This window comes from Notolepis coatsorum (genome assembly GCF_963971535.1).
Source record: "Notolepis coatsorum genome assembly, chromosome: 1".
NCBI lineage: Eukaryota > Metazoa > Chordata > Actinopteri > Aulopiformes > Paralepididae > Notolepis > Notolepis coatsorum.
Window position 1 is genome coordinate 147,572,048 of NC_140165.1, and position 21,521 is coordinate 147,593,568.

The following is a 21,521-nucleotide window of genomic DNA, read 5'->3' on the forward strand; positions in this document are numbered from 1 at the left end:
GAACAGGAGGCCAGGGCTCCCCACTCCCCCACCATCCTGGCTATCTCTGCTAACCACCTCCTCTGCCATAGGGCTGCTATCAGAATAAGGAGAAGCCAGTGAAGCCAACGGGAGCGAGCGCCTCCACCATCATGTTGTCAACACATGCTGACCCCAATGGAAGGAGGGGAAATGCCTTAGGGCCAGAAATTGCCATTTTTCCAGAACAGGGTGGAAAGGAATCCCATCCTGAGCATGCCATTAGAGCAAAATGGCTGCCCTGTGAATATGGTCAATAATACTGTATACAGTTTGAGAAAATGTATGTGAGATAGGCTCCGAGAGGCCATCCACACACCATTGATTGCACTGCCCTGGTAACCCGCCTCTCCAGCCTGTGGAATATTTCACTTCGTTAGCTGAAATATTCAAAAATATGTCTTTTTAAAAATCTTATCTCCTGTGCTAAGCACTAACATAGTGTGGAGTGGCGAGATAACGTATAATAACACATGGAGATTTGCTATATAGCTCAGCAGCTGTAACAATAATTTTAGATTATTTAAGTTTCAACAGCGTAAATATATATATATTTTTTAAGATTTTATATTTTCCATGTTGTCATCTAATATTATATTCCATAACTTTTCCTGATATTTTAGGTTTGGTATCCTGACAACACTATTGCTCACATCATGATGCATCTGACTTCAGAGAAAACAGGCAGTGCTGAAAGTCCTGCATTAACTAGAGGCCCAATGGGATTACCACTATCATAAACCCTATTCGCACAGGACTAGTATTATGTGGGGTCCCATGGTAATAGAAAATTAGCCCTTCGACCTCTGATTTCCAAATGCGCATTCGCATGGGATACGTTTTACTGTCCCAAACAAATTCATAACAATGGCAAATGTAATGCCTGATGCAAAAATAGGATCATGCAGAGAACTTCTAAATCTTTTCAACAACGAATCCAAACTACAACAATCCAGCAGGGGGAAAATAATGACCTGGATAACAGTAACAGTATGTGCCACCTACTGTACTTTGGATGGAAATGTATTTTTCAAGAAGGAACTATAGCATTTGTAAATTGATTTGGCATTTTTTTTTTCTTTTTTTTGTGTTTTTTTTAAGCTTTTATGGTCAGACATGACCGACAGAGGAGAGGGAGAATGGGAGAAGATGTAGGGGAGGACATGCGACAAATCCGTCCAGCAGCGGGAGGTGAACCCAGGTCGGCCGCGTAGGTCTGCTACCCAGTATGCGGTGCGCCACACGGGTGCCCCTGATTTGGCATTTCTACTGAAAAAGCATTTAAAATATAATATACTAATACCGTCCTGTATTGATTTGACTACTTTCAAAAACAAATTACGACCCCAAATTACTGAGATGCCGATTCACACAGAACTAATATTATCAGGTGACCTCTGTGTTTGTGAAATATGGATGGTAGGGAATTTGCGCTGGAATTTTTACCTTCCAAATTACGGACCTGGCAGATCCACACAGGATTAAGATCACAGATGTCCTCTGCAATTATTACAAACTACTAGAGGTCCCCAGGTAATACTAGTCCTGTGCCAATAGGGCTGATGTCATAATAAAAGTCTCAGACATAATTTGTGTTTCACTCAGAGCTGAAGCGGAGCCAGACAGCTGTGAAATGCCTCTGCCCTCTGCTCTGACACAGAGCTTCTGAAAGAGACCATGTTTCTTTTTAAACCAGACGAGCAACGGGATGAGTCTGGTTTTTGATGAAGCAAGGAGCTGAGGTCCCCGCTCTCCTTTTTCTTGTGCTCAAATAATGCCTGCATGGTGGAGGCGGCTTTCCCAAATAGCCAATTCGGGAGAGAGTGGATATTAGAGAGATTGAGCCAGAAACGTCTCTCCATGTGGTTCTCATAGTGAAGTAAGGCTAAGTGACCACTTATCGATATATCAATAATTATCTATAACTGCGTGATATCGATAAGTGGCATCACATATCGATATATTTGCATATGTAAAACAAATAAAAAATGCTTTTAAATATATATTTTTTTTTAATACTTTATACTATACTCAAATACTAGGTCTTATAGCATGTTTTAGTTAAAACATCTCCATTTCATGTAAATTCAGTTTAATTGCAACTCTGCACTGTGCATTCAGTATGTAGTATAGGGCTGACCCCTATTAGTCGAATAGTCGACTAATCGATCGAAAGGAGCCGTAGTCGACTGCCAACCTCTTAGTAAAAAAATTTAAATTAAAAAATTAAAAATTGTATTATAAAAAAAACAATGTATCATTCTTTCCAAAAGAAAAGAGGCCTAGAAGCGTGGCTAACACTAATGGCACGCATACCAGAGGATAACTGCCTAAGAAAACAGGCACAGAGGCACTGAAAGAGGATTTCACCCATCTAATGAACACACTAGACTAGACAAATATCAAGATGTATCCATCAGTGGACCAATTGCATGCTTTTGCAGAGGACAAGAAGCCTTCTGTCAACTCCTTCAGACAGCACCCCCACAGCCCAAATGGAATGAAAAAAAAGTATACTTTTCTTTTTTCAATTTTTATTTTTTTTTCATAGTCGACTAATAGTCGACTATCGGCTAATTTCGGCCAATCAAAGTCGACTATCCAAATCCTTAGTCGGGGACAGACAGCCCTAATGTAGTATTCTCTCCATCACATCCAGAGACCACAGACTATAAAATGAGAAGGATCGCTGTGGTAGTTTTGAATGAGGAAATCTGTAACACTAAAGATGGCGGTAACAACAAGAATTGCTGCAAAATAAACATACATTTGTTGTTAAAAAATCTTTTAAAACATTTGTATTATTAATTAAAAAAAAATTATACTAATAAGAATATCGATATTTATAGATTATTTTATCCCGATTTATCCAAATGGCATATCATATCATATATCAGCCTTATGGTGAAGTCCAACACTGTGTGGATCCTTGATGGGCTTCCCCCTGCTCCATGGCCACACAGGTGTCAGCCTGGAGCACAGCTGACAATAAGAGCTACAATAAGAGCTGCAGATTTGTAGATGATGCAGCTTTTGGAATGAAAACCTGGGGGGCTTATGGGGAAGCGTGGGAACTGCGGTGAAACTTGCACTGGTGTTGGGTGCTGCCAAGTAGGCCGCACTTTGGGGCAGTTGAGGCAACCCATCTCCTTAGCCTGATCCACTGCTGTGAGGGAATTGCACAGCAATGCAGGCAGGAGAAAATGGCCTTGCATCCTATTCAAATAAAATTTCAAGAGGTTTATTCCCATCCTCTTTGGCTGTAGCTGCAGGCCAAGTGACGCTGAGGCAGACTTCCAGGAAAGGGGCACCAGCCATATGCCATTGAACACTGTTGCCAGTGGTATCTTCAGAATGACTCATCCTGAGCATATATGCCGACAGCTCGCTGGATTTGACAGATTTCTCCTCCTCATCTGAGCACCAAGTCGGATTTACAAAAGCCTACCCTGTAGCCACAGCAGGTTAGATAAAATCCAGCTGGGAGGAGGGGGTAAGGATTTCCCACTCAGCAGGTGATGCATGCCATGAGTGTCTTTTCTGCTCAATAGTGTAACAACCACCACTGTGACAAGGCCGGAGCTTGACAAGAACAGACACAAATCCTAACCTCCACACGGGTCCAGACTAAAACAATGGTTGCTAAAAAGCAAACAAGAGAAAGGGTTTGTGCTGTTAGTTACCGGAAAAAAATTGATATGCTAACTATCTGGTGGGAAAAAATATCCTGAAGACGATGTCTTCTAATAAAGTCGATGCCATTTAGGTAGAATATTTAGAAAGTATATGGTAGAAAAAATATCAAGAGTCTTGAGGAGCTAAAAGAGTGAAGGGAAAGGATGACAGTATACGGCTATATACCTCTGGGTAAGGGCAAGGCTTCCCAGTTGCTGTCCAATCCCTTTTGCCTAAAGTGCTTCAAGCCAATTGCATTCAAAGATGCCATTACCCAGAGTGAGTTGTGTCAAATGAGGCTGACTGAAATACACCTTTACAGTCCACAATGAACGCCATTCACTGTTGAAAAAAGCATTTTATTTCGTCTTCTGTCTGAATGTATGTAGTCGTGTATTCAGGGGTGTAGCTCCAGATTCTGGGCCCCATGAAAGAATGTATTTGTAGGCCCCCAGTGAATGCGAGCGCGCGTAAGCGCGCAAGCAGATTTTTTTTGGCCATTTTTTTATTGATGAAAACGCATAATATGGTTTTTACCTATACATTCGGATCAGCAGTTCAGCACCTGCACTGTTGGTGGGTGAGCCTAGTAAAGGATGTCGCATTGCGTTCATCTTCAATGAATGGACCAATGCAATAGTCTACCAAAGCCCCCCCTCTCTCTCTATATATCTCACACACACACACACACACACACACACACACACACACACACACACACACACACACACACACACACACACACACACACACACACTTCAGAAACAAACATAGTATCAATGAGAGCATCAATAATACACCTGAGTGATGTCTAGTAAAAATTATTATTTTTTTGGGCCCCCCCCCAGTGCTGGGCCCTTGGAATCATCCTAAGCTACCCCCCCCCAGCTACGCCCCTGCGTGTATTGTCTGCTTGAACATGCATGGGTGTTGTACAGTATGTCATTGTACCAATGTAACGCCAGTAGTCCTGCGTTAATTACATCACTGTTGGCGTGTCACTGCACCATGTATCAAGACTGAGTCCTTGTATGTAACTCATACGAGACAATACATCGTTTCTGAATCTGAAACTATGAATTTAGCAGACACAAATCTAAATCAAATAACAAGTCCAACAACAATATGAGGTAAAATTCCTGACTCACCAACATAGCAAGTAGCCAAAAAAGAGGAGTACAGGGGGAAGACTGACAGTAAGCAGCCGAATAATAAGTAGGTCAAAACAAAAGTAGGTGATGAATGAATGAGTAATATAAACAAAGGAGAGCCAGGTGTGCTTACCGGTCTCTGTTGCGCTCCCCTCCCGGGCCTTCTGGAGTGTAGCGGGAGCCCTGGCCAGACTCTTGGGAGGTGGGTGGGGGCTGTGGGGCGCTGGGTGGACGTGTCAGGTCCAGGAGAGGAGAGCTGTGGTAAGGCTGCTGCTGGCTCTGCCTCGTGTAGTCCTTGGTTATCACCTCCTGTTACAGTGGAACATAGTTACACACACACATGCAGGGTGAGTCAAACAAGAAGAAGAAGAGTCAGAGGAGTGGAACACTGAGCTCCAGTACACCTTCATCAAATCAAATGACGTTTCAGCCCCAGTGAGCCCTCGTCAGATCATCCTTTTACCTGACCAGGCTAAATACAGCTATACTGGAGCATAGCAGGGTTCCAAATTAATGGCGGCTCGTGGCAAAAATGCCCTTGAAAATGGATTGTATGCCCTCGACAATCAGTTAAGGGGGGAAAAAGATGCATTTGACAGATTCATTAGAATTATTATCTTTTTCACGAATTGTCAAACATAGTCAAAATAAATAAATAGAATACTACAATGACTTTAACCGATAAGCGAAATATGAGGCTTATAAAATCCTGTGTGATGAAACGCAGATTCCTGTAAAGAAAAAAATTAAGAAAAAGGTTGCCTCCACCAAACAAAAATGTAAAGCAGAGTACAGTGCTGGGATTTGGAGTGTGTTTGGAGCTGGAGGATGATGGTGATCAGATCAGATTGTAAAGCTAGCCGTCGGCAGAACCAAGAATACAGTGCTTTGCACCATCAGGAAAGTCACAGCCACAAACTACCATTATGGTTTACTGTCGACAATGTTTTATTACTTCGATGTCAGCCAGTGTCCCTGAAATGCAAAAAAAGAAAAGAAAATACCCCCCAAAATCAATTAAGGAGGACAAAAAAAACCTGTGGGGAAAAATGTTAAGTTAATTTGAAACCCTGGAGGATAGTGTTGCTGTTCTAAAACACCTCCTGTTCACACCATAGAAACACATCCGCCTCAGGGATGAGAAAACACTGAATAAAAGTCCATTCTCCATCTGCTTTGGTGCTGCTGTTAGTACCACAGCTTAAGTGTGGACTTACGCTAATGTGCTGTGCCAGGGTGACCACCCTCTGGCTTCCTTTAACATGGGGGGACGGGGGCTGCTGGCCCGGGGACAGTCTCTCCTCAGACGGAGGTCTGTACAGCCCATGCTGGTCCATCTTCTGTTGGGCTGAGAGTTCCACACGCACCCAGAGAGCATACATGTGCACACACGCACACATACCACAAGTCATTGACACGCACACAAGCCATACATGCACAATCACACACAACCAGGTACACACAAAGGACGGGACAGAAAGGGTGACATTTTAGTGTCTTGAGCCAGTTTGAGACGACACAACTGAATAACTCTACACCTTGCTGACGAGAATGTACATCGTTCAGAAATGCCTATCCATTCATCTCGACTTACGTATGTGTGCCCTTTAAATATTTCATGTGGCATTTGCACATAGGAGATCAAAATATCAAAGTTACCCTCCGAAAATATTGCATTTGACAGTGTTGGATGATACAAGCTTACTTCAGATCTGTGATAACTTATTTAGACGCCACTCCCTGCAAAGGATGCTCTTAAATTTGACAACCAACACTGACTTAACAAGCTTAGCCACGACAGGAGATGGCTCTGAAATTAACAGCTTTTGTGTGGATGTTCTAGAATTGAGTAACTGACATGCACACGCAGTCCAAATGATGTATCAACGGCTATATTCTGACACTGGAGCAATGTTACACAAAAAGCATAGTTTCAGAGACACATAGGCTATGCAAGGAAAGACCAAATTAATGCAGTGTTAAAAGCGCTTGAAATGGACTCATTTTTTGCCTTCTGTTGATACTGGTGGACATTTCATTTAAATTTGTTCAATCAGCAGCCTTTGGAGAAAGTCAATTTAGTGGAGAAAGTCAAGCCAATTTAATACACTAGTGGACAGGAAATAGCCTGGGACCAAAGCGGTTCCCAGAGTAACTGAATAGCAATGGAATTATTCTGTAAAGGTCTATACATGATGTGTATGTGTGTGTATGTGTCTGTGTTCTTCCTACATTACTCTTTCCCACCAATATTCATCTTAGGAGAGCATGCGTTATTAAAGGTGCACTATGTAGTTTTGAGAGAATCAGATAAATTAATACATTCTAAGGTATATTTTCACAACTGAATAAACCCACGGTCCTCAGAGGAACACCGGGTCCCTGGAACACATCTGAAGTTGTTGTTTGTGTGAACTGCTGTTGTTTACAAAAGGCAAGGCATGCAATGTTGTTCACAAACACATTCTAGACTTACGTCTGGTTCACAGTGCCATCAAAACTATTTAGTTTTGATTTACAACGACGAAGAACAATGTAAGAATTATTATGTATAGTAAATGTGTTTTGTAAAGTAATTGCAGGCTCTGCAAATGTAAACAAAGTTCTCTCCCAAAACAGTGTAGTGCACCTTTAAGTTCTGGAGGGTAACATTGTGCTAAGTGGGGTCCAAAGGTGGCTGACCCCTGACCCAAGAACAAGAGGTTGCTCTTCTAGCTAGTAGCTCTGGTCCATTTCAATAGCAGCTTTGAATGCACTGTAGCTCTTTCTGTATCCCTGCTAGAACGCGGTGAGTACGTTCCAATAGCATGGTGATGTCCTATCTCTTATCGGCCAAAAGAAGCATGCTGCCGGTACATTACATGTAAGATACTGTATATGTAGAGTATGTTATACCACAACACTCATTTGAGTTTAGCATGCAGTCACTTGCCTGCCTGTAGGCATGTAATAAATACTGATGTGGCACATTGCTTTACAAGCAGAACACAACAAAACAAGATAACATTCCTAATGATGGAAACTCTCAAGAGGTTTGATTGAGAGAGATGCGTGTGGGGGAAAAAATCAGCATAAATTACAGTGAGGCTTATAAGGACATGCAGAGATTTGGGGGCCAGAAGCTGCAGCACCCCCCTCCCCGATTGGCTGTGGGCAGAGCGGTCTCCCCGCCCCTCCTCCCTGTGGAACACGAGACACTGTCTAGGACCCCAGGGAGGCTGCCTGGTGGTTGGTGGGGCTTTTAATTAAAGCTGCATCCTGATTGGCTATTCATCCTAATGACTCACAATGATGTCGTTTTGAAAGGGACCGTCACACAGACTTTCTAAAGCGGCCTCATTAGTCATCAAGGTTCTACGCAGTCACTGTCCAACATGGACCACTGCCACACAGTCCAGATTGTGCCTGTAATCATCTGCAGTTAGGCATAAAACTACCTACAATAACCATGCAGTGGCTGGGTAGACCCAATGCTTATAACTAAAATACCAATTTGGAGTTGCAAACAAATCCAGAGTCTGAGAGTATGTGTGATTACAGGCAGTTTCACTTCTAATAGAAATATACTTTTCATTACAGCTTGTGGATTTGCAAGAAGTTAATGGCTTGTGTTTGTTTCCCTCTTTTTCCAAAAAACAAACTGCCCAAATGAGAAGGGGGGGAGGGGTGCCACACGGTAAGTCCAGTCACATCCTAAATGAAAAGGAAATTAAAATAAGCAGCAAAGAAATGTCCTGCCTGAATGTCCCACCTGGATATCCTGCCTGAATGTCCCGCCTGAATGTCCCACCAGCCTAACTAACTAGGAATGACACCTTAAAGGGCACCTAGGATATTTTCTCTTTTTCTGGATATCCAGTTGATTGGATAATATTAGGGCAATCTAGACTAGAGCATTGAACAATTTGCTCCTATCCAGCTTGTGTTCTGCCTCCTCTCACTTTCTCAGATCCAATTGGTAACAGTTTGGTTTTCCAGAGGACACCCTTGGTGGTCTTTAAGAAAAACAAATACATTTGGGGGGGGGGGGGGGGGAAGCAAAATAGTATAGCAAAAAATAAATAAAAATAAAAATGTAAATGAATTGGACTGATTTGATAATGCCAACCACCACAGCGTGCAAATTGGCCACAGACGGACGGGGGAGGGTCTGGGTGATGTGGGGACCCTGGGATCCACAGCATCTTACCATCACTGGTGCTGCTGGCAACAAGAGCGCCCGTCTCTGGCATCCCCGTTTCACAAGAAATTTGACGCATGATAATCGCGTTTATGAAGTTGGCCGCAGTCATGGTGGTCTTACCGAGTGCTCGGAGCTCTTGTTCCTGTACGGACAGCGCTTTGTTTTGAGTCTTTTCCCTACTAGCTGTACAGCCACTGTCTCCACGAGGGTTATCCGACTGGGGGGGCAGCAGGTGTGGGGCTCGGCCAGAGGCCGGGGGGTAGGACCCCGGATACATCCCCCCGGGGCCGGACAGCTTGGGGTCGGATTTACTTGTGGGCCCGTGTTGGTCCTGGAGGTGTTTGGGGAGACCTCCCCTGCTCTTGCCTCCGTCCCGGCTCAGTTCTTTGGCCCCACCGGAGTCCATGCCGGGAGGGTAGCCCTCGGGGGGCATGCCTGTCCTCTGGAGGTGACCGGGGTATCCTGGGTAGCGGGTTGACCCTGAGGGCATGGACCTAGAATAGCAAAAACAAAATTACCTTTCAAAGACTAATTTCAACTTCCTGTCACGTGGGTTACACAAGGTGTAACTGAGGGGTTACAAAACCCTGACTGTATTAAAGATTGTGATAGATTAAACCACTGCTAGTTATGTACTTTAATTACTGGCCAGACAGTACATCGAATATAGATGGTGAACACTCACAAGAACACGGCATTGACAAAGAAATAGTATTTGAGGGTATTTTATTATTATGCAACATTAGGTTACAGAATGAGAATTAGGGTCGCGCTTGTATGGCGAAGAATATGCATAAAGTCAGTCAGCAGCATGAGTCACTGGGAATAGCAGGATTCCTACGATGGGTCTAAGTTGACGCCACCTGTCGTATAATAGCAACTATATAAGGCACCGCTGGTACCGCCTGGAGACAATGGGTTCCCTCCGGGGTGTAAGGCCTGGAGGGTAGAGGAATGTTCGGATACTCAGTCTGATTCAATGAAGAATAAAGAGACTCCACGTACAGGAGTCGGTCCTTGTAAATCCAACGATCAGCAGCAAAGCAATAATTGTAATCCAAATGCTCGATAGCACTGATGACAGCTAGCCAGCCTCTGTCCATGAGGCCAGCCCGAGTTGTAATCCTCACAAGGTTGAATCCCAAACGACAGTGGAAATCAACGAGGCTCTTCTCCGGGTAACACGTTCCAAATCAATATAATCCAACCAGTAATGGTTCTGCAATCGCCGACGCTGGTTCTCCTGTGCACATGTCCAACGGTTCTCCGACTAGGCCTCCTCGGGTGCGGGCGACGTATTTAGGCCACACACCCTGGCTAAGGTACACTAGCTAAAACACGACAAACCGCTGGGTAATGCTACACACGAACGAACTGTGGTTGCACGATATACAATAATTGAACGACTATTTACTTCACATTAGATTAGGTCGAACTTGACGTTACTACATTAAACTCTGACACTTTACTATTCTATTCGCACATGTTCTCAACGCACGAGTGCTCAATTTACACGATGAACTACGTTGGCTTGTTTAGATGGACAAGCAGGTGATCTACTGCTGTGCGCACCTTGCGCTGTATATATACTTAAGTGATTATCTAGTCCCAAACCGCAGTCCTTGTCTGGGATCAATACGCTGTCTCCGGGCATGTTCTGACATGCCTGAACTTGTCTTTGAACCTGACGTTGGGGGCTTGCGAGGTGGCGCCTAGGGCGCTGTCCAATAAGGAGAGCGAATATTACTCTGGTTTGAACGCAGGTAAAGGGATATTCCGTGTATATATAAATAATATACAAAGTATATCAAACAATAAAGGTAGATTCTCAGTTTTAATCTGGCCCTTCACAACACAAGGCATTGGCAGGGATACTAATTGGCAGCTTACAAACCTCAGGAAACCAGAGCAGGTACCGGCTCAATTCTCCCAAATTAGATATGTAGGTTTTCACAAAACGCTGCTCTATTTTTCGTTACCATAGAATATTGGACCGTCTCTTACAAGTTGAAGATGTTCTGAACATTCATGAATAGACACTAGGATGACATTTTTCTGACCTGTACATTCAGCACAAAACAAGTTTGTTTGAGACCTGTCCAGCAATCTCAGTGCTAACCATAGTGCCTCTATAAATATTCCATATTCACCCCATTGGGACAGCTTGAAATGTGTCCTCTTCCTTACATCCGGTTTTTTAATACCATTTACATTTTTCTCTCTCTTCTAATTTATCTATATATTAGTACTATTGTATATATATATATATATATATATATATATATATATATATATATATATATATATATATATATATATTATGTTCTTGTATTTATATATAGTGAAATTATTTAACTTGGTGAGGATTCACTTAAGCAATTCGTTTTTGTGATATAAAGTTGCAACCCTACTCCTGTACCTATGGAGTTATCCACACCCAGCAGACTGCGTCATACCTTAGCACAGAGGAGCTTGAGTGCTCGCTGACGGAGAGGCTCTTGCCCCCTGTGTTGTGCAGGACGCTGGGCCGCTGCTGCACACTGTCCTGTGTACGAGGCGACACGGGAGACTGCTGGTGGCTGTACGAATGGGACGAGGGCCTTACCCCGCTGCTGCTACTGCCCCCCGAGCTGTGCTCTGTACCTGGGAAACACACACACACATACACACAGCTTACAAAACTAAAATACACTCCTCAAAAACTTAAAGCCAGAGTCTCTAATGCTGTCAAACAGCGACCTCTAAGCAAGAAAGAGACCCACTTGATACCTATAAAGTAGAGATGTCCGATATTATCGGCCTACCGATATTGGCATTAAAATGTAATATCGGAAATGATCGGTATCTGTTAAAAAAAAAAAGAAAAAAAAAAACGTTAAAAAAAAAGAATGTATTTAACCTTTATTTACCCAGGCAAGCAAGTAAGAACAAATTCTTACTTTATTTGTTTTCAAAAGTATGCATAATGTTGTGTTAATTCCACGACAAGAGATATGTAAAGTTAATTACCTGAAATTATTACGTTTTTTTTGGGGGGGGGGGGGGGGGGCTGCATATATCGGTATCGGTTGATATCGGTATCAGAAATTAAGAGTTGGACAATATTGGTATATCGGATATCGGTAAAAAAGCCAATATCGAACTATAAAGTATTTCTAAAAACTTAGAAAATTGTGCAAAATGTGAAGGAGAGTAAATGTGGTCTGCACCTGGTCTCCAGATGGGTGCATGCTCTACATTCCCATGCGAGCCGCCCTTCTCTCTGTCTCGCTCTCTGTCCCGCTCCCTGTCCCGGTCCCTTTCCCTCTCCCGCTCTCTCTCCCGCTCTCTTTCGCGATCTCTCTCCCGGTCCCGCTCACGTTCCCTCTCCCTCTCCCTCTCGCGGTCCCTCTCTCGCTCACGATCTCGTTCCCGCTCGCGGTCTGCGGGTGAAGGCGTGCCCTGCATCTTGTTCATGTGGGACGATCCAACTGTTAAAAGAAAAGCACAAAACAAAATTATGACATGGGGAAACACATCAAAGGCACAGAGGATTCTGTCACTGGTTGCTGGTGTAGTGGACTGTTTTAACCTCTTAACTGGCACCGACCCGGCCCCTCTTGAGGACGATTTGCCCACCGAAGCGATGCGCCAGTTTGCCGACCTCTAGCGGCTCGGGTCTGCAATTCCTAATATATATAGAGAGAATTAAAGCCCTATTTGTTGCCTGTCGATTGCCCTTTCAGGCGACAAAATCCGTTCAGCGGTTCTCGAGTTACATGCCGATATGTGAGGTGTGCGCCGAAGTACACGGCAGAGCTTTAAAATGTTGTTCCCTGGGCTCTAGCTCCGTCAATCATTTGGCGATCTCAAAAACCTTTGGACAGGGTTGTAGCCAATGAGTGTGGCTTTCCAATGCAAATCAGGGATCTAGGTGAAAAGTCACAAGCGAAAACAGGAAGAGAAAAAAAACACAGAATTAATTGAAGTCAACGAGGAAATGGTTTACTGGAGAGCTTTTTTTCTCTCCACGGTTTACCAAAATCGCTCCTAATCACTAAACGGATCTTTATGAAATCTGGACATGTACTACATAAGACTTCAGGCTATGGACCCAGGGTGTTTTACAGATCATAACACTTTTTTTTTTTAAATACTATATTTGGATATTGCAACTACCGGTACTACAGAAAAATGTGAGTAAGGGGCGGCTGGGTAGCGCAGCGGACTAAGTGCCTGCCTACCACCGCAGAGACACTGGTATCGAATCCAGCTGTCAGTGGTACCTCTGGCTTGGTCGGTCGTCCATACTAACACAATTGGCAGTGTTAGCGGGTGGGAAGCTGGCGGGGTGTGTATCCTGGTCGTTGTAAACAGCAACTCCTACAGGTCGGTCGGGGCGCCTGATCAGCGAGGGAGGGAACTGGGGGAAGTAGTGTGAGCCTCCCACGCATTACTCTCCCCCAATGAGAGTCCTCGCTGTCAGGTGAAAAGAAGCGGCTGGCTGACTCTGCATGTATCGGAGGGGACATGTGTGATCGTCTTCAACCCTCCCTAGACCGGCAAGTGGGGGGCAAATGCGCGCAACGGCCAGGAAGGGGAGGGGGGGAATTGGCATAACGACTAAATTGGGATGGGAGAAAAATACAGAAAAAGGAGGAGAAAAAGTAGATAAAAAAAGTTTTTCTACAACTCAAGTTCAGGCCTATGTTTCATTAACACTAAAAGTGATCTTTCTTTATTGTATAAGAAACTTCAGAATGTTATCGTTCAAAGAGACCAGGCTTATGCATGTGCTATAAGTATAAAGATACGCTTTTCAAAAAAAAGTATGCAGTCCTCAAGTTCAAGTTTAAAAATGGGCACTTTTCTGGGCGCCAGTTAAGAGGTTAAGTTCTACACTTCATGGAGTGTGTTACGGTTTTACCCAGGGGTCTATGGGGTGGGACAGGAAACACACAGTAGTTGTCTGTATTGCTGGGTAGAAATGACCAATATAATGCTGACGGAACAGAGCATGGAGGTAAAGTTATTGAACAGATAGCGATTTGTGTCGTTATCGAATTAACGGACTGTACCATTACCAGGTGAGATAGGGGAGGTGGTGTAAGGCCTGCCAGGGAAGGCGGTGGCCCCCCCGGGGATGTAAGTGATGCGGTCCATCGGGGAGCCAGCAGCCCCTGCGGAGGGAGGGACCAGGACAGGTAGGTGTGGCACCTGAGACAGATCGATGATCCCTGGGAAGGAGAGGGGAGAGCAGGGTATAAACCACAGGCTAGTAGGGATAGACCCAGAGGCTCCCATAAGACGGATATTTAATATTTTTGGGTCCTTTTCCATAGTGATATGAACCTGAAGCATAAATCTATATTCTGGTCATGCTAACAAACAGTTAAGCAATAGAGATAGAAAAAGATCTTCTAAAAAGCTACCTCTTTGTTAGCATGACCATTTTGCTTTCTTCTATATAATTCCATGGTTTGTCACCATAACATCCGCATTTTTTTTTTTTTTTTTTTTTAACTTTGGCCATTTCCCTGGCTCTTTTATACGTTTATCGCATTTATACTTGGTCAAGTTCGACCGACAGAAGCAGGCTGAAAGGGTTCAGATGGGGGGGAAGACACTCTGGGAAAGGCACGGCTGCAGTCCGGGATTCGAACTCGCTCAGCCCCAGATCCGTGACGAGCACGGTTGTCCACGGCGCCGAAATAGCACTCGCGGTACGTGGTGAGCTACTGGAGCTCCCCCATAACATCCGCATTTATATATATATATATACACACAAACATTTTAATAATACAACTTTTATTATTATAATTTATATAATATATAAAAAATGTATATATATATATAAATGCGGATGTTATAAAAGATAAAGGCAAAAATAAATAAAGAATTGTTAAGGTAAGGGTCAATGTCCCAAATGAAGGCTTAATAATTGTGTGTGTGTGTGTGTGCGTGTGTGCGTGTGTGTGTGTGTGTGTGTGTGTGTGTGTGTGTGTGTGTGTGTGTGTGTGTGTGAGAGTGGTACAAGCCTCACCTCGTGGGGCTGCAGAGTAGGGCAGGGGGAGGGGCTGGTCTCGAGGAGAGAGGCCCCTCAGCAGGTCTGAGCGCTGGGCTGCCATGGCAGCAGCTGCAGGCCACTGGTGCATTTGCTGGGAGGTGATATAGTCGTTGAGCAGCGTTTGGCGGTTCTCCAGAGCCGCCGTGTCAGGGAAGCCCCGGATTAGGTAGGGGTAGGGGTGAGGGTAGGCCGGGTTGGGGGCCAGGTGGCGAGGCAAGTAGTAGGCCGCTGTGAACGAAAAGTTTGGACATATTAGTCATTGATGTAAGTTCACATGACCAGATACATACACTACTATTTATTTCTGACAATTGAAGCATTGAGAAGGAGACCATAATCAATATGTTTGACGTAGTTGCAGTCTCATACTTAATTCAAATCTCTTGGGAGTGTGAATATGGTTCTTTGTCTAATTTTTTTGTAATTTTTATACCTTAGATGCTTTTATAGATAATAACATGGACCGTGACACTGGTTGAGGTGCACAGCGGTGACGTACCTGGGTCGATGGGGATGCCGCGGGGCAGGGTTGCAGGGTCGAAGGCGAGGGGAATCTGCCCACGGTACACGTCAGCTCCCAGCCCCTGCAGTAACCGCTCGTAGGCCAGGGAGGCCTGCTGCTGCTCAGCAACGCCTGGTGGGAGGGGAGACTTGGTGGGAGGCATCTCCCTGGGGGTGGGGGTGGCCTTGCGCTCCTGAGTCTGGTTCTTACTGGAACCTGGAGTGAAGGTAGCAGATCAAGATGCTTTAGACTGAGGTTTCTTTTTTATCTCGTAAAACTTTTATTTTTATTATTTTATATAATCATTATATATATATATAGCTGTACTGTAAGCGATCCAGAACCTTCTTGGATGTTAAGAGGTTCAATTCAAGGGAAGAAACAGGTGCAGGGAAATAGATAATCCTAGTTGATTGTAAAATCTAAATGTATATAATATATTTATTTATATTTATATTATTATTATTTTATTTATATATATATATATATATATATATATATATATATATATATATATATATATATATATATATATATATATATATATATATATAAATAAAATAATAATAATATAAATATAAATAAATATATTATATACATTTAGATTTTACAATCAACTAGGATTATCTATTTCCCTGCACCTGTTTCTTCCCTTGAATTGAACCTCTTAACATCCAAGAAGGTTCTGGATCGCTTACAGTACGTCCAAAACTCAGCTGCGAGGGTCCTCACGCGCACCAAACCCTGGAAGCACATCACCCCCACCCCTGCAAAAACTCCACTGGCTCCCCATCAACTACCGAATCCCCTACAAGAACCTCCTCCTCACCTACAAATCCCTGCACGGTTGGCCCATTCCTACCTGACCGACCTACTCCACCCCTACACTCCAGCACAAGGCCTCCGCTCCTCTAACTCCGACCTCCTCACCATCCAATTTATTATTATTATTATTAACCCCAACCGGCCCGGTACCTGGCCGATATTTATTTCACGTCGCAATAGATCAATACAGTCCGTATTAAGTGATGTTGTGTTTCTTTGTCAAATGTAGCCAAGAGTAAAGACCCTAACCCTATCAAAACAGCAGTCAATGTGTATATTTTCAGCACTATGTTTGTTTACCAATGATTTTAAGTGTTATTAGCTAAATATGAGCTTATAAAAATCTCTGTGCATTGCATCGGAAACCAGATGATTTAGACGCGAGGACATGATGCTGTCATGAAATCGTTGTAGTCCTAAGAAAGAGGTGATGAAATCAATGGTTTTCATTTTTGGTTATAACAACCTATAGATATCAGTTTAACCGTGTTAAACTGTAAACGCTGAGACATACATCTCCTCTGTGTGTGTGTTATCCCATTGAAACCAGGGAAAGATTTGTGTGTATATACAGGATATATATAATGCATTATTAGCAGGCGTTGTAGGTCTAAAGGGTTATGACATGTAGGTAGGTCTAAAGGGTTATGACATGTAGGTAAAGTACATATCTACAGATATATTAGTTTAAACATTGTATTGTGTGTTGAACTGGGCACAGGCTCTGTGGGAGCAATAGCAGCCAGCAGCACAGAGGTCATCGGCCGAGGTGCTTTAGCATCAACAAAGATAGCTGGTCGGCTAGGGAGGGGAGAAGCCGCTGCTATAGTGATGAGATAGGGTGGGGTTGCTATGGGCTGGCAGCCGTTGCTAAGGAATATACTTTATAGTTGCAAGTTCTTCCGGTTTGAGTCAGACTAGGAGACGAGGCAGACGCGTAGACACGTTGACAAAGAGACATCAGTAAGCTGGAGGGTGGGGGATGGGAGGCCCTCCACCCTCCGGAGCCACTAGATAGCTAGCTTCGGCTAACAGGGAAGGCTTTTGGCTAACCACTGGGCCGCAACAAACCATCGAGCTGATAACAGGAGAGATCGATAGAATAATGAATTTAATAGACTTTTTAAAGACTTTCAGAACTGTTTCCATCTTGAGGATATGTTTATGGAATAAACATAACGTTTCAAGGAAAGGTACCACGTTTCCAGTGTCAATTCTTCTGCTTACGAATGTACCAATGAGGTGATACAGTGTGTGACAGCCAGTGAGATAACCATCAACCAATGACACAAACACAACGCAGAGGGAAGTCATGGAACAGCAGGTGACGAGTTGATTAGAGGTTGAAGAACACTGTAATCTATCAGAGGAGATCCAGGGCTTTCGATGGACGTCGACATTTCATAAAAAGATTGCACTCTGCCATTGGAAAGAGGAGATTTGGGCCGATCCATAGATGTACGTATGACTTGGCCATAATAAGGTCATTTATAGGCCTGATATTGTATATTTATATTGTAGAATGTAAATGTGTTCGGTAAGCAAAATTCTGTACTGTATCTACAAAAAAAACCTGTAAATCATCTGCCCTTTGTTCATTTGCTTAGATTTTTAGTACACCTGGTCTCAAGAAGGTGCTGAATGAGCTCAGTGGCAATTTTTAAATGTTTCACTTTTGCCCAATGTTAGCATGGTGTTATTCTCCATCAAAGATGAACAAATATATATATTAGGGGTGTAACGGTACGTGTATTCGTCCCGCAAATTTACGGTACGGCCGTCACGGTGCGGTACGTGCAGCCATATGAAGAATACGCCTCACAGCGCAAACACACCAGTCGCACATGCAGGCACTCGCGAGGTCCATGCGAGAACAGCGGGCGTGGCCGGGCACACCGAGTCCAACTTCAGAGCGGGCGAAAGTGCACGGAGAAAGGCACATTTACATTGGAACAGCTGCAGGGTCATTACAATTTTACAGTTTTCTTTCGTTTTCTTGTTCGCCCAATAATGTTGACCAAATGAAACCAATGGAAAGAAACACACCAACAAACACACCAACATTCTCCCCCGCCGGACTCGAGTAGGGTAAATCTGCAGTGCCGCAGCCCCATACATTGCCGGACTCACAGGCACAGCTGATCAAATAAAAAAAGAAACATACTTTTCCTATAGAAAATTATTCTATTTAATAATAATTATAATAAGTATCATAAATATAATATATTTAAAAAATAATAATAATAATAATAAATATTATATTAATAATAATTATTATACATATTTTTTTTCTGTTGTACCGAACTCGTACCGAACCGTGACCCCAATACCGACGTACGTACCGAACCGTGGCTTTTGTGTACCGTTACACCCCTAATATATATATGCTCCTTTGGTTCATTACAATTTACTCAAGCATAGTAACTGACACAATACAATCTTACACTGGGAATACATTCCCTGAGGTCCATAGATGTCCTTAGATACCAAGAACATGCAAACGGGACCATTCAAGGACGTAACTCTGTTGTCATTGTCAGTGGTGGAGGGGACACATTTGGAGGGCGTGGTCAGTGGCGGAGAGGTGCTACGTATAGTAGTATGGTCGCTGCGGGTGGGGGGACGGGGGGTGAAGGGGGGTGTCCCCCATTTTTCGTAGATTTTTTTAATCAGTTGTGCAAGTACATTTTGGTGAGTTGTTTCTATATACAATTCACTTATGACAAGTCATAATGCCGCGCGAGTCTCGGAATGTGCGTACTGCGTAGTGTGTGTGAGAGAGAGAGAGAGAGAGAGAGAGAGAGAGAGAGGGAGAGAGAGAGAGAGAGAGAGAGAGAGAGAGAGAAGAGAGAGAGAGGAGAGAGAGAGAGAGAGAGAGAGAGAGAGAGAGAGAGAGAGAGAGAGAGAGAGAGAGAGAGAGAGAGAGAGAGAGAGAGAGAGAGAGAGAGAGAGAGAGAGAGAGAGAGAGAGAGAGAGAGAGAGAGAGAGAGAGAGATCGCGCTATTTATTATCTACAATGTATATAAAACAACAGCCTAGAGGCTTTTAAATACAGACAGACAGATATTTCACAGACACAAAGCAATGCTGTTGCATTGCATGGCAATCAGTCACACAGACACATCGTTCACAGTTTCACACCAAACTGGGGGAGGGGTGTTATGTAGCCTATTTGAGCACACCTGAAGACTGGCTGTTGTTGATATGCAAAGACAGCTGTGGTCGGTAGTACGTAGCCGGGTGCTCACCTGGCCACTTGACTTTGCATGACAATGGCTCAGAGATGGACAAGCAGCCGTTTTCTGTGTGGTCCTATCACCGTTTATTATTGTGCAGGGGACAATAACTGCATTCAGAAAACGGGCGGCTACGTGGCGTAGTGGGCAGGCGCTTGCCACGAATGACGGAGACGCTGGGCTTGCCTGTTCGAGCCCAGCGCTCCACATTGCTTTCAGTTTAGCTGGTCATTCATACTAATACACATTGGCCGTATTAGGGGTAGGAAACTGATGGGTGGGGATCGGGCGTTGTGGACAGCGACTCCTACAGGTCGGTTGGTGCGCCTGCGCAGTAGAATCAGGAAGTGTCGGGGGCAGCGTGAGCCTCCCACGCGTTACTCCTCGCCACTGAGAGATCGAGCTGCGCAGGTGAAAAGATGCGACTGCTGTTACCTCAAGTACCGGAAGGGACTTGTGCTATGTATGACTTAGTCCACATTGCAGCCGGCTTGTGGGAGGCAAGAAACAGCGTTCGTGACAGGGGAGGGTTGAATTGGATGATACGAAATTAGGATGGGAGAAAATATAGAAAAATGGGAGAAAAAGTGGATAAAAAAAAAACTGCATTCAGAAAACATGCCGGGGACATGTCCCATGTGTCCCCCCCCCCTTAGTTACGCCCCTGGGTCCATTTACTTGGGTATGTACTTTTAGGTGCATTTTCTGAAAATATGGCTAGGACTTAAGAGGTTAAAACACTGGTTTTGGTGGGTGTAGTGGTCATTATTCCCCTCCCTGATTGGCTGTGCAATGTTCAAAAGAAAACAAAGTTACAAAACTGGGCATTAGATGAGGTAGGCCATGTTCCTGCTCTAAAAGGTTAAATGTGATTGGTTGTTTCCAAGAATGACAAATAATGAGCCCAGTTCTGAATAGCTTGTTAAATGTGAAGATTTGTTTTCCTTCAGACAACAACCCTGGCCAAAAAACTAGTACCAATAGCATGTTTTTCCACCAAAGCAATTCTTCAGAATGTTGACTCCACAGCACGACTAGGCAAAACCTGTTTCCCATAATATGAGATCTTACAGAACATACAGCCAATGAACATCAACAGAATTCTAAGAGGAGATCTTCACTGCCCTAGTCACCGGCAACATGGTAACGAGAGTAACACCCCTGCACAAAAAAGGCAGTAAATTAGACCCAGGCAACTACCGCCCTGTTTCTATCCTTATCTCCATCTCGAAAGTCATGGAAAAAATTGTATACGAACAGGTCGAAAAATACCTTGCGGAAAAAAATCTAATCTACGAATTCCAATCTGGCTTCAGAACATCCCACTCCACTGACACATGCCTTCTCTATTTAAACGACCACATCAAACAAGAGGTGGACGCGGGCAAATACTGCGGCATGGTCATGCTGGACCTACAAAAGGCCTTCGACACTGTCAATCACACCATTCTGATTGACAAGCTAAAAGCAATTGGTTTTGATAGTCTATCAGTGAGCTGGATGCAATCCTACCTGGAGGGGAGAGAGCAGATGGTGGAGGTAAACGGTACCCTATCCCCCCCCCTCACAGTGAGCTGTGGTGTTCCACAAGGAAGCATACTAGGTCCGCTACTGTTCCTAATTTATGCAAATGACATGTCGTCAGCTTGTGACTGCAACTTGTTCCTGTTTGCGGACGACTCAGCCCTGCTGGTCTCTGACAAGAACAAGTTACAGGTTGAAAAAACCCTCAGCTCAGAACTAGGCAAAATCTGCATATGGCTCGCTGATAACAAACTATCATTACACATGGTCAAAACAGAGTCCATTCTCTTCGGTTCAAATAACAAACTCAGCAAGACAGACGGCTTCTCAGTTACAGTGGGTGACAATATTGTCACAAGGA

At 43.9% G+C, this 21,521-nt stretch overlaps 1 protein-coding gene across 7 annotated transcripts in view; it reads right to left on the reverse strand.

The window, feature by feature from the left end:
• The window catches only part of ncor2 (nuclear receptor corepressor 2), a 530,049-nt gene that overhangs the window by 54,075 nt on the left and 454,453 nt on the right, over nt 1-21,521 (reverse strand). For 5 of the 7 annotated variants that reach the window (XM_084332593.1, XM_084332594.1, XM_084332592.1 and 2 more), the window contains exons 34-41: nt 15,573-15,791; nt 15,050-15,301; nt 14,091-14,243; nt 12,237-12,497; nt 11,484-11,670; nt 9,034-9,521; nt 6,062-6,192; nt 4,978-5,153 (exon numbers count right to left, since the gene is read on the reverse strand). In XM_084332593.1, the coding sequence (XP_084188719.1) occupies nt 4,978-5,153; nt 6,062-6,192; nt 9,034-9,521; nt 11,484-11,670; nt 12,237-12,497; nt 14,091-14,243; nt 15,050-15,301; nt 15,573-15,791 (1,867 nt within the window). The remainder of the gene's footprint in view (nt 1-4,977; nt 5,154-6,061; nt 6,193-9,033; nt 9,522-11,483; nt 11,671-12,236; nt 12,498-14,090; nt 14,244-15,049; nt 15,302-15,572; nt 15,792-21,521) is intronic. The other 2 variants (XM_084332597.1, XM_084332596.1) reach the window with 1 other exon arrangement.